General features: G+C 35.0%; 1 protein-coding gene across 8 annotated transcripts in view; it reads right to left on the minus strand.

The window, feature by feature from the left end:
- Window positions 1-12590, minus strand: part of wake (ankyrin repeat and fibronectin type III domain containing protein wide awake) — a 785047-nt gene that overhangs the window by 358923 nt on the left and 413534 nt on the right. For 5 of the 8 annotated variants that reach the window (XM_073958961.1, XM_073958963.1, XM_073958965.1 and 2 more), the window contains one exon: window positions 1759-2244. The exons of the other annotated variants lie outside the window; for them this stretch is intronic. In XM_073958961.1, the coding sequence (XP_073815062.1) occupies window positions 1759-2244 (486 nt within the window). The remainder of the gene's footprint in view (window positions 1-1758; window positions 2245-12590) is intronic. 8 annotated transcript variants of the gene reach the window in all.

The raw sequence follows: 12590 nt of genomic DNA on the forward strand, positions 1-12590 counted from the left end.
ATCTCAGTACAGGTCCACGTGTATAGCCCCCATAGAACGGTACCTTCCGATTTCAGTATGAACATTTTTATTTAGTCTTCTTTGGGGTTGCAACACTTTTTTCCCACAAAATTATCGGTACAGGTCCACATTTGACATAGCCCACATAGAACGGTACCTCCAGATTTTTTGGTATTTTATAAATCCGGATTTGCTTAAATTTCGTATGAAGTCTTCGTTGGGAGAGAGCTTTAAGCTAGAAATTTGTCGCTATAAGTTCACGTTTTGATATTGACTTTTCTAAATCTAGTCATAAAAAAACACTGTAATGAAACTTTTTTGCGGTAGTGGGGGATATACCGGTTTTTTTTTTGTGGAGACCTCTCACTTTTTTCGGTATTTTGAAGGTTTTGGCCTCAATATCACACCGAAATGGTTGAAAGTTGAAATTTAGTCTTCCTTTGGACTACAAAACTATCTTCTAGATATTTGTCAGTACAGGCCAAAGGTTTGATATAGCCGCCATAGAATTGTACCGCCCTATTTTCGGTCTTTTCAACGTTTTGCCCTATTTATTACTCAGAAATGGCTTAAATTTCATATTTAGTCTTTACTGGGAGCATTAAATTACCTCCCCCATTTGGTTGTTTGGTATTTGTTGCTGTGTACCCAGCTTTATGTAGACCCCCATAGAACCGTACCTCCCGATTATCGGTATTTTCAAGGTTTTATCCTCATTATCACACCGAATTGATTGAACTGCCGTATTTTGTATTCGTTGGGAGCATTAAACTTTCCCCGGTTTATGGAGGCTTGATATAGCCTCCATAAAACGGCTCCTACCGAGTTTCGCTATTTTTCAAGGGGCTTATCACACCGAATTTGCTTAAATTTAGTATTCGGTCTCCTCTTATCGTTCCTATATAAATGAATCAGTTGTGCGGGACACAATGACCGTAACCTGTTTTATTTGTTTTTAATCCATTAATTGCAGACACATATCTTGCGTGTCTGCGAAAATGCTAAAATTGCCTTTGAGTATTGAATTATCTCAGTTGCAATTAAAATTGTAAAACATTTTAATTTTACATTGATGCCCCCGGGATGTGAATGTCATTTTGGTACTTTCATGTATGTCTGGCATTTTCTTCTCGGTGCACAGACGACACGTTTTGTGCTGCATGTCAGAGCTATTTGTAGCTCTGACACATTCCAGCAGGATGGTATTCCTCAATTAATACATCTCCCTCGAGCTATGTAAAACAAATAAACCTCTTGCCACCAATGACTGGACCCCAACCACAAACCCCACCCAATCGCACTTTTGCCAGCTGACTGATTGAAGGTGAAGACAACACGTTCGCACGACAGATGATATTAAGTAATGGGACTCCAAGCAATCTCCCCACAACAACGTTAGTGAAATGAGATAACGTCAAAGGAAACGGTATAGAAATACGAAGATTGAGAGGGGAGAATACAAATATAACTAATTTAGCTTCAAAAGGTAGCAGTAGAAGTAGAAAATGTGCAGAGACAAGTGAGTAGAAAATATTAGATGGTATACGTATAATTGTAGGTGTTACTTTAATTTGAATACGTATGTGTCAGTGCTTGTGTATTTAGCGTGTTGTTGTGTGTGTTTGTATCCGTGCCTGTCTTGTTTTTAGAGTGTTAATAGTGCCCAGTGTGGCATTAAAAATATTTACAGCACACATTCATACATAAATAGAGGTGGCAAACATTCAGACATAGAGAGATATAGTGAAAGACCCTTACCTTTCCCACGATAGACGACGTGGAGCATCTTCAACAGCAGACAAACCAGAAAAATTCATATCATAGTATTGCTGCTGCTGTTGTTGTTGTTGCTGCTGCTGGTGGCTGTGCTGATGCTGTTGACTGTGTTGCTGTGACTTTGATGAACTACTGGAACTTGATTGATGTAGTAATTTTACTAAACGCCGTGTCAGAGCAATATTCGATGTCGACGATGATGATGTACTACTACTATTCGAAGCATTTGTTTGGGAGCATGAGGAAAAACCGGAGGTTGTATTAAAGCCGGAATGCTGATGGTCCGAAGAAAACCCACTGCTACTACTATTGCCACATCCACCAAAGCCAGGTATTTGACAACCACTTTCCACGGTGGGTGTATTGTCAGCCGATGTTGTCGATGTTGAACTTCCAAATATCGATGTTGAACGTTTCTTGGAAGCTAAGCGATAGGCACGTGCGGCCACAACATGTGGTGCGGGTATTCTATAGTGACAAACAAATAATGATGGAACGAACAATTGATATTAAAGGCATTGATTTTAAATTTGATGAAACCAAACACCATGACAAAACGTACAAACATACGAGCACACCCACACACATACTCACACACACACCACAACAACACACAGATACACAGGCACAATACAAATAACACCAAAAACATAGTTTATTATAGAATAGGTGGAATAGGAAAGAAACACTTATTGGGATACACATACCCAGCAAAAATACTCATTACAAAACCCTCTACTAACCCATTATTTTAACAACTCAAAATAAGTATTTATATTTTAGTCACTTAAATAAGTAGTAGTGACTACTAATTTAACTACTTATATAAGTGGTCAAAAATAACTATATATTTCGAGCGACATGCCCTTGTTAAAATAATGAGTTAATAGGGGGCTTTGTTATGAGTATTTTTGATCGAAACATAGTTATTTAGATAGATAAGTGTGTTAAAATTAGAGGCATACATAGTCAATAATACATAGATATTAGAATAGATATTAGTAACACAAATAGTCAGATAGTTTAAATTTAACTGAAAAATGTTTTTCATTCGTCTTTATGCCCTCCATCATTTTATGTTGGGTATTTTAAGTTTGTCATTTCCTTTGTAACACATCGAAATAATCCACAGATTTAATTTGTATATATTTTGATTGAATTCTACATTGATTTAGACATGTCCTTCCGTCTGTCCATGTGTGGAAATCACACTGACTTCCGAAAAAATCTGAACTGAAACTTTTGTCAGCAAAATTTTTGATATTGGAAATTAACATGTAGGTTTATATTTTGGTACAGCCACCATATAAAGATGCTGTCTGATTTAAAGTTTTTTATGCTTTGAGTCAAATTTTTCAACCGAATTGGGTGCCAATTGACAGTTTGTGTTGTCAGACGGTAGAAAATATCCTTGGAGAAACTGTCAATACAGGTCTACATTTTGGTATAGCTCCCATATAACAGTGCCTATGATCTAAGGTATTTTTAATGTGTATGTCATTATACTCCACGGGTGCCACCGTGGTCTGCGGTTCGATTCCCAGGCCAGGCAACATCAAATCGTGGCAAAATACCCCTCAGTAATGTTGGCGACATTTCCTAAGTATTTAAGCCAATATAAGTGGTGTATTAAGACAACGCCGTTCGGACTCGGCAGTAAAAAGTAGGACCCGTATCATTGAGCCAATATGAATCTGTGTGCACTCATTGATATGAGAGAAGTCTCCCTCGTCCCTTCCGGGATGTTTGTGGAACAATTATATATTTCGTTATACCCTCAGTCCTTAGACTAACGAAGTTTAGTAGCCAATGGAAATCTCAAATGTCAAATAACTGGTAGTTCAGTCAAATTTTTTTTGATAAAACCCTTAAAATACCGAAAATGGGGAGGTACCGTTATATTGGAGCTATACCAAAACATGCACCTATTTCTGGTGGAGAAGTTCGTGATTGCAGGGAACCTCACCGTTATATGAGAACTATACCGAAATATGGACATTAGGGTTATGACTTTTTGAAATTTTTCCTCAAAAATGATTTCCTGTAGCAGGGATGAATGAACTTTTGCCTATTAATCACTATGCTATCGTTTATTCCATTGAAATATAAAAAAAGTTCACGCACAAATCGATTTTAAAAAAAATAATTTTTTGAAAAAATATATGAAATGGAAAAAAATTTTTTTTTCAAAAAATTATTTTTTGTTGCACGAATGAATAAATATAAGCCTACTAATAACTATAATAATAATTATTTCATTCAAATTTAAAAAAAAGTCGCGAAAAAAGTCACTTTGAAAAAATTTTAAATTTTTTGTTTTTTGTTAAAAAATTATATTTTTGAATAAAAGCGTTTACGACATTTTTACGATTTTCAGAATTGAAGAAAAATAGTGAGAAATAAATTTTATGTCATTTTAATTATCTCATGTGGCTCTAAAGTTTATTTTCAATTATATATCTGTTTTCAGTGACTTCAAAAAATTGTCCATAATTTTGATAAATTCAAATTTTAAAATCATTTTGTGCGTGAGGTTTTTTCACCGAATCACCTTATAATTAAGATTTTATGTAATCTTATGGCAAAACTCATCACGCTATGATACAGGGATATGAGGTTGTAAAAAAGTCATAACCCTAATGGACATACGCTGACAATTTTTGATGGAGAAGTTTCGTGACTGCATTAAACCTAAAATGTCAAATTACGGACAGTTTAGTCAAAAGATGTAGCTCAAACGCTCAAAATACTAAAAATCGGAAGGTACCGTAATATGAACGTTATACCAAAACGTGGGGCATCCTTGAACTTTACCTGTCTATGAAAAAAAAGAAATGCAGGTGCAAAAATATAGCGTTCTAGAAGAATTATAGTGGGCGCTAGAGCAAAGCCGTTCTTTGGTATTGTTGAAGTTACGAAGTTTTTCGGCTATTCACACACACACATGACCCGAACGCAACGAAAGAGCACACAAAGGGAGCAAATGTTTTGATTTGTTTTTGTTTTGCAGCATGCGTGCATACAACCTTACTAACACACTGTCAAAAGTTTCCAATATTCAGAATTTTGTGTGCTCTCTTCTTGGTCGGCAGTGCGCTAGAGCGATTACAACAAACGGACGAACGGACATTATCTCGAATTCACTAATTCTTACGTATTGTTTATTCAAGACAGAAGTTTAAAAACAGAATGGCCTTTAATTTGATTTGTAATACAGGTAAATAGCTTTAGCCAGGGATGTCAACTGTTCCGAGGTAAAAATTGATACAGACCATAGATATGCATAAATCTGTAGCGATTTTTACCTGGGAATAGTTGACATCCCTGGTTAAACAGTGGTTTTTTATCACCAGAAGTAGCAGGAAAACCACCAACTTGGCATCCCTGGTTTTAGCCGTTCCAAAAATATGAATGGACGTCCTACTTTTTCAACCTCGTTTCTTAAAAATATAACTTATGAGGAGAGATAAAAACGTTTTCACTAGATCAAGAAATGACAAGCTTCTTCTCTTTTCGTGACTTTGAAATCAGTATAAGCTAAAGATTTGGACAAGTCAGTTACGTATTTTAAAATTTTACCTGAATATTGAGTAAAAAGTTGTATGTAAGAAACAATCATTGAGTTCCTCTAATATAATATATACAGTAACTAGCTGACATGGGTCTGCTTTGCTGGCCCGTTGTTCTTTTGGTAAACTATCTCTGGTTCTCGGCCGAGCTTTTTCAGTATGCAAATCCTACCTGAAAATTGCATGTATTGATACATCCAGATGTAATTTGTTTAATTTTTCAGTAGCTTTTTTAAGAACGACCTTCTGCCGTAATGACAATATAAAAGAAATAACAGCAACGAATTGAACTGAAACTTTGTATACTTTTCAGATTTGGATGACAATACATGAATATTAGGCCGGGGCGATTTGTATGGAAGGAAAAAAGTGTTATCGGGCGCCTGGAGTTTTTGATTCTTGGGATTGTACTGAGCAAAAAAGTCAACTAGACCATATGTCTACGGTGAAAATCGAGCCCCCGGATTTTGACATGAAGTTTTTTCTCAAGGATTTTTGGATACTTTGGCATATATCAACCAAACCACTGAGATTTTCTATCCAACACAAATACAACAATTGTAGCCAAGACAATAATAAAGAACTCTCTAGTACATCGCAAAATCATTGGAACGCTCCTTCAGGCAGTTATGGCCTCGAGAAAGTGCACATTTTTCGGAAAATATCGATAAATGACACTGTGCTACAAAATGGTACTAAAATTCAGTGGGTGGAAAATCCCTTTTGAAGATGAAAGCCCTCGGTGAGTGTACTAAGAACCCTAAAGGAAATTTTCACCATAGATCAAGTTTCCGAGATATTGCGTGATTAATGGTTTAATTTTGGCCCCTTAATTTGTGAGAAAATAGCTTTATATCTCACTAAAGCGTTATTGTAGCTTCATTTCGATATTACATGTCTTCAGTCAAATCGAATGGTGAATCTTTTTGTAAAATATTTCATCCCTCTAACTCCATTCCTTTTATGTCCTTTTCGTCCTTTATTTTTTGAACCGTAGTAAAAGTAACAGAAGACGAGATTTTACAGCATCCAAATATTCCACAAAAATGTTGTTCAGAAGATTTTAGAATCCGGTTATCTCAATTTTTGAACCGGTTATTCTGATATCAAAACCGATTTTGGAACCGGTTTTAAGTAACCGATTAACCGTATATGTATATCATTAGAAAGCTAATAAAATGGCCAATCAAATGACAGCAAGTAGCTGGTTCCGAAGCTAGAAAAAATGTAAAATATCACTGGGTTGACATGGTTCAAACTTCTTAGTAATGGGGAATTAATTCATTTTTGATGAACTTTAAGTGCATGATAAAAAAACAACATAACACAAATTCATCTCACCATAACTCAAAAGTTTTACCTATGGCATAACTGTCTTTCCAGAGTTATAATACCATCATAATCGACTTTCATCGCCAAAAAGAATTTTTGAAACCAGTGATATTTTACATCAAAATCGGTTTAAGAAAGCGGGTTTTTTGTTCTAGCTCCGGAACCAACAAAGTTGTAATCAGCTAATTGCTGTCATTTGATTGGCCATTTTATTAGTTTTCTAATGATATACATATACGGTTAATCGGTTACTTAAAACCGGTTCCAAAATCGGTTTTGATATCAGAATAACCGGTTCAAAAATTGAGATAACCGGATCTATCCTTCAATAAAATTTGTTATTAACGTGTTCGTCATTACAAGAGCTATTTATGGTAAGTATTTCAAAAGCACCACATACCAATAACGAATATACATAAAAACAAAGCATAGTTTTCTGAACAAAAACCGGGTAAATGTCAAAAAGAACCATTAAAACCGGGAAATATCGATTGGTCATCAATGAAACCGTACCTAAAATCTTCTTAACAACATCTTTGTAGAATATTTGGGTGCTGTAATATCTCGTCTTCAGGTACTTTTACTACGGTTCAAAAAATAAAGGACGAAAAGGTTTTTATTTCAATCTGTTGTTCGGCTCAAGGTCCTCATAATAAAACAAACATTTATTTTGTTTTATATTTGTATTTATTTCCGATATTTCGATCGCCTTCGACGATCATCATCAGGGAGATTTGTCTTTAAGTAAAAAAGGACATAAAAGGAATGGAGTTAGAGGGATGAAATATTCTACAAAAAGATTCACCATTCGATTTGACTGAAGACATGTAATATCAAAATGAAGCTACAATAACGCTTTAGTGAGATATAAAGCTATTTTCTCACAAATTAAGGGGCCAAAATTAAACCATTTATCACGCAATGTCTCGGAAACTTGATCTATGGTGAAAATTTCCTTTAGGGTTCTTAGTACACTCACCGAGGGCTTTCATCTTCAAAAGGGATTTTCCACCCACTGAATTTGGGTCCCATTTTGTAGCAGAGTGTCATTTATCGATATTTTCCGAAAAATGTGCACTTTCTCGAGGCCATAACTGCCTGAAGGAGCGTTCCAATGCTTTTGCGATGTACTAGAGAGTTCTTTATTATTGTCTTGGCTACAATTGTTGTCTTTGTGTTGGATAGAAAATCTCAGTGGTTTGGTTGATATATGCCAAAGTATCCAAAAATCCTTAGAAAAAAACTTCATGTCAAAATCCGGGGGCTCGATTTTCACCGTAGACATATGGTCTAGTTGACTTTTTTGCTCAGTACAATCCCAAGAATCAGAAACTGCAGGCGCCCGTGGTGGTGTTCAAATCGCCCCACTCTAATGAATATGTAACCAAAACCAATATGGGTCCATTTTTTCCTATGCTGCAGTTGACCAATCGAACTGAAACTTTGCACACTTTTCAGATTTGGATGCCAATACATGAATATGAAACAGGAATCAATATGGACCCATTTTTTCCTAAAGCCCCCACCATTTTCATTTTTAGCCCGAATTGGCTGTAATTTGGGGTTTCCAATGGTATAGAAACTTCTCCATCAAAAATTGTGGGCATAGGTCCAGGTTTTTGTATAGTCCCTATAAGTTTTAATGACAACTTTGTATGGACTTTATGCTTTACAATTCAAAAATGGATTTTTCTACCTCATGGGTTGTTTCTACCCTATCTTTATTCTAAAGCGATCTAATTATAAAAGTTAAAAAAATGGTAAACTCGAATTCTCTCACTTATTGAGACATATATGTGGGAACTGGGTATAATATACTTATTACACATAGTGGTATAACATTAAAATACAACTCTACATGTAAAATATAAAATGTAAGCCCGCGATCTCTATTTTAATATTAACAATTTGGAAGGTTTTGTATTTTTATTTGTCATTGTGAATTAATAGCTTTTAATACTGTGATTGATCTTAAAATTTAAACTTTAACTGACGAAATGCAACACTGTAAAATATATTTAATACTACTAGTTTAAGCAACTGTAAAGTAATCACTAAATCTCATGAGTTGTACCTAAATAGAGTGAATCTCAAATTTAATCACTTTGCAATCGGCAGTCGAGCCGCTTGTAGTCTCGTCCATTCTTGTAAAATACATTTTTGGCAGCTACAATGGTTTCCATTGTTGAACAAGCAATGCAAGGAACATCAATTTCGAAAACCAATTGTTAGGATTTTATAATAAATAAAACAATGTTTAAATAATTCATTAAAATTATTACATGTGTTTTAATAAAATCCTACATATATGTTTTTAGTTTTTCATGGCTGATGGACCGTTGAACCTCACCAGTAAGGAAATTTGTAAATATATAGTTTTTCTTAATAGGGGAGATGACGCGCAACCTCCGAAATTCATGACTACATGTACCACGGCACATTCCACATAATTTCATGAAAGTAGTTTCGTTAGCTTTCGAGATATAACATACTTACTTATACTTACTATACTTCATGAAATTATGTTCAATAGTTTTGGAGAAATAATATATTGAATAGAGTAGGCGTGGTCATCAGTTTTCAATATATAACATATTTAAAAAGGTGGTCCGGGATTTTGGCTCCAATATGTACCTTGGATCGGAGACACAGCCCCATTGCCTCCAAAAACCAATGCTGAAACCGATATAATCATAAGTTTGGCATATACATATAGCGTTTAAAAGAAAGGAGTGGGGAAGGTACACCACCTCGTCCGAAATTCCTGGAAATTTTATGGAAATCGGTTTAGTCGTTTTGAAGATATAACATAGTTAAAAAAGTAGGCGTGGTCGGATATTTAGGCCTCGATATGATAAAAATGTGCCGTTTTTAAATATGGCATATGGGAGATACTCCACCCCTTAGGTAAGGGCGGAGATACAAACACAATTGTCTCGTAAATTAATTTCCAACCCGATACATTAGTAATTATTGTAAAAATAGCATTTTTAAAGAAATAGGGTATAGGGTAAGTACCCCGCCCCTTCCGAAATTTAACTAAATTTGTAGCCTATTTTAACCGGGGTCATCCCTGTACATTCCCTGTCAATTTCAGGAAAATCGGTTCAGCCGTTCTCAACTGATGCCATTACCAACGAACGACATTTGATTTTTATTAATATAGATTACTCATTAGGGTTATGACTTTTTTACAACCTCATATCCCTGTATCATAGCGTGATGAGTTTTGCCGTAAGATTACATAAAATCTTAATTATAAGGTGATTCGGTGAAAAAACCTCACGCACAAAATGATTTTAAAATTTGAATTTATCAAAATTATGGACAATTTTTTGAAGTCACTGAAAACAGATATATAATTGAAAATAAAATTTAGAGCCACATGAGATAATTAAAATGACATAAAATTTATTTCTCACTATTTTTCTTCAGTTCTGAGAATCGTAAAAATGTCGTAAACGCTTTTATTCAAAAATATAATTTTTTAACAAAAAACAAAAAATTTAAAATTTTTTCAAAGTGACTTTTTTCGTGACTTTTTTAATATTCGAATGAAATAAACGTTATTATAGTTATTAGTAGGCTTATATTTATTCATTCGTGCAACCAAAAAATAATTTTTTGAAAAAATTTTTTTTTTCATTTCATATATTTTTTCAAAAAATTATTTTTTTAAAATCGATTTGTGCGTGAACTTTTTTTATATTTCAATGGAATAAACGATAGCATAGTGATTAATAGGCAAAAATTCATTCATCCCTGCTACAGGAAATCATTTTTGAGGAAAAATGTCAAAAAGTCATAACCCTATTACTCATACGAGGGCTAAACGATAACTATCTGGCCTAACAATGAAAACGCGAATATTTACCATCAAAAACGATTTTATTGTTTTCTTAAGTAGTCTCCAGCATGATTTATACACTTTTTCTTGCGCTTAAAACTATTGACGAAGCTCTTTTTCCACTCCGATTGAGACACCTCCAAAACATGTTTTTGAACGCTTTTACAGCCTTTTTTTCTTGATGTGCTGGAATCAAATGAAGTTATTGGATCCCCAGTCAGGGTTGAACGACGGATGACCCATCAATTCCACGTTTTGTCCGGTCAAACAGGCGCTGGTTTGAATCGATGTGTGAGAGCCCACATTGTCATGATGCAGAATGATTTGTCTTCTCTTGTTCGTTCGTCGCGACTTCAGGTAAACAAATTATAGTGTACTACTCAGAATTAACCGTCCTATATTTCTCAAGCCGTATAGTCGCCACACGGTCAGTTTTGCGAAGGAACAGGCGACCATTTGCTTCGAAGTGCTTCTTATATGAACAACTTTCGTTTGATTTGGCTCGCTTTCGAATACCCAAAAGGCCGATTCCTACTTTGTTTCAGGCTCCTAAGCATAGATCATATATAGATAGATTGGTCGTCTGTAACGATTAGAGTTTGGGAATTCCCGAATACATAGACGTGATAGAGAGTAAGCAAACATTATGTGTAGTTGTGTCATTAGTTATCTCTTTGGAACAATATTAAGGGTAAAATAGCAATAGGGTCAAAAAGCAATAGCAAACATCTCAAACGACGTCTGTATGTATGTATGTATGCGGTCAAAATCTAATTATTCGTGACTAATTAGCGGAGGTTATATAAAATATATTTTTCTAACTACCATCCTAGTAAAGCTTTCTTGCTATCAAAGAGTGCTGTCCGATAATATTTTTAAAATCAACGATATCGTATCTTCTTCTTATGGTTCGAAATGCGTGTTGATCACATAACAAATCCGTTTATAACGAATTTTTACACGGCTGACCTTTTGAGTACACGCTGGCACCATTGATATAAAGTCGTACTTATATGAACATACATACCATTGTTATTACTGGTTTGCAATCCTAATATGCTCTATTTGCCACTTACACATTATACAGTGTTTTATATTTCAAACAATAATTTTGGAGAAAACAACAATTCGAATGGATCACAGCTCACCAAATAAATATCCTTCAAGAATGCCACCAATAAAAATTTAGACTAGAACAACCGTGATAACCTAAAAATTAAGAATTATGTGAGGTTATACAGACTTCGAATTCCAGACAAAAACACCAATTATCGAGAGGACCAATACATACATATTTTATACGAATTATGGCGATTTTTCCAGTGGGCCCGCAATTACGAATAATCGGGGCACGAATTATCGCCATTCTACTATATTTCCAATATTAAACAACTATAAGGCAAATAATATATGACTTATACATGAAAATACAAATACCCGTATTCCCGGGAATTTCAAAAAATTTTCCCGGGAAATTCCGTTAAAAAAATGTCGGGAATTCCCGACCAGAAACTCCAGTAACGATCTTATAAACGTCGTTTGAAGCACCGCGATCGATTTTATGCTCAATTTCTTTGAACCCATTCACAGGAGACTTTTTTGAGCGATTGTCCAATTTTGCTGGATCTAACGAGAAAAAATCATTTTTGCGGCCAGGTGTTTATGCGATATTAAATGTTAGTTGGTGGAAGAAATGCCCAAGGATGCCTCTTTCTCACGGTATTTAACATGGCGATCTCGCATTATCCGTTCATGCACAGCATACCGACCGATTTTTGGCAATCCGCACGACCTTCGTTTTTTGCCGAGTGCCGACCACGGTTGAATTCATTAAACCAGTTTTTCATAGTCCTACAGGATGGTCCTTTATCGACGTACAAAGATTTAATTTGATCGATACACTCTTGCGGTGATTATGTACTTCAAAAGTTGTGAAAAATTCTTGGACGAATATGTTCACAACTAAATTCCATTTTTTAACAAAGTGAATTTTTCAAGTCACTGTAAACAACACTTAACATGGTCGTACGACAATCTGACCTGAGTAAGTATAGGCTAAAATCTGT

The sequence above is a fragment of the Musca autumnalis genome, unplaced genomic scaffold (genome assembly GCF_047663935.1).
Source record: "Musca autumnalis isolate F117 unplaced genomic scaffold, ASM4766393v1 scaffold_1, whole genome shotgun sequence".
Classification (NCBI taxonomy): Eukaryota; Metazoa; Arthropoda; class Insecta; order Diptera; family Muscidae; genus Musca; species Musca autumnalis.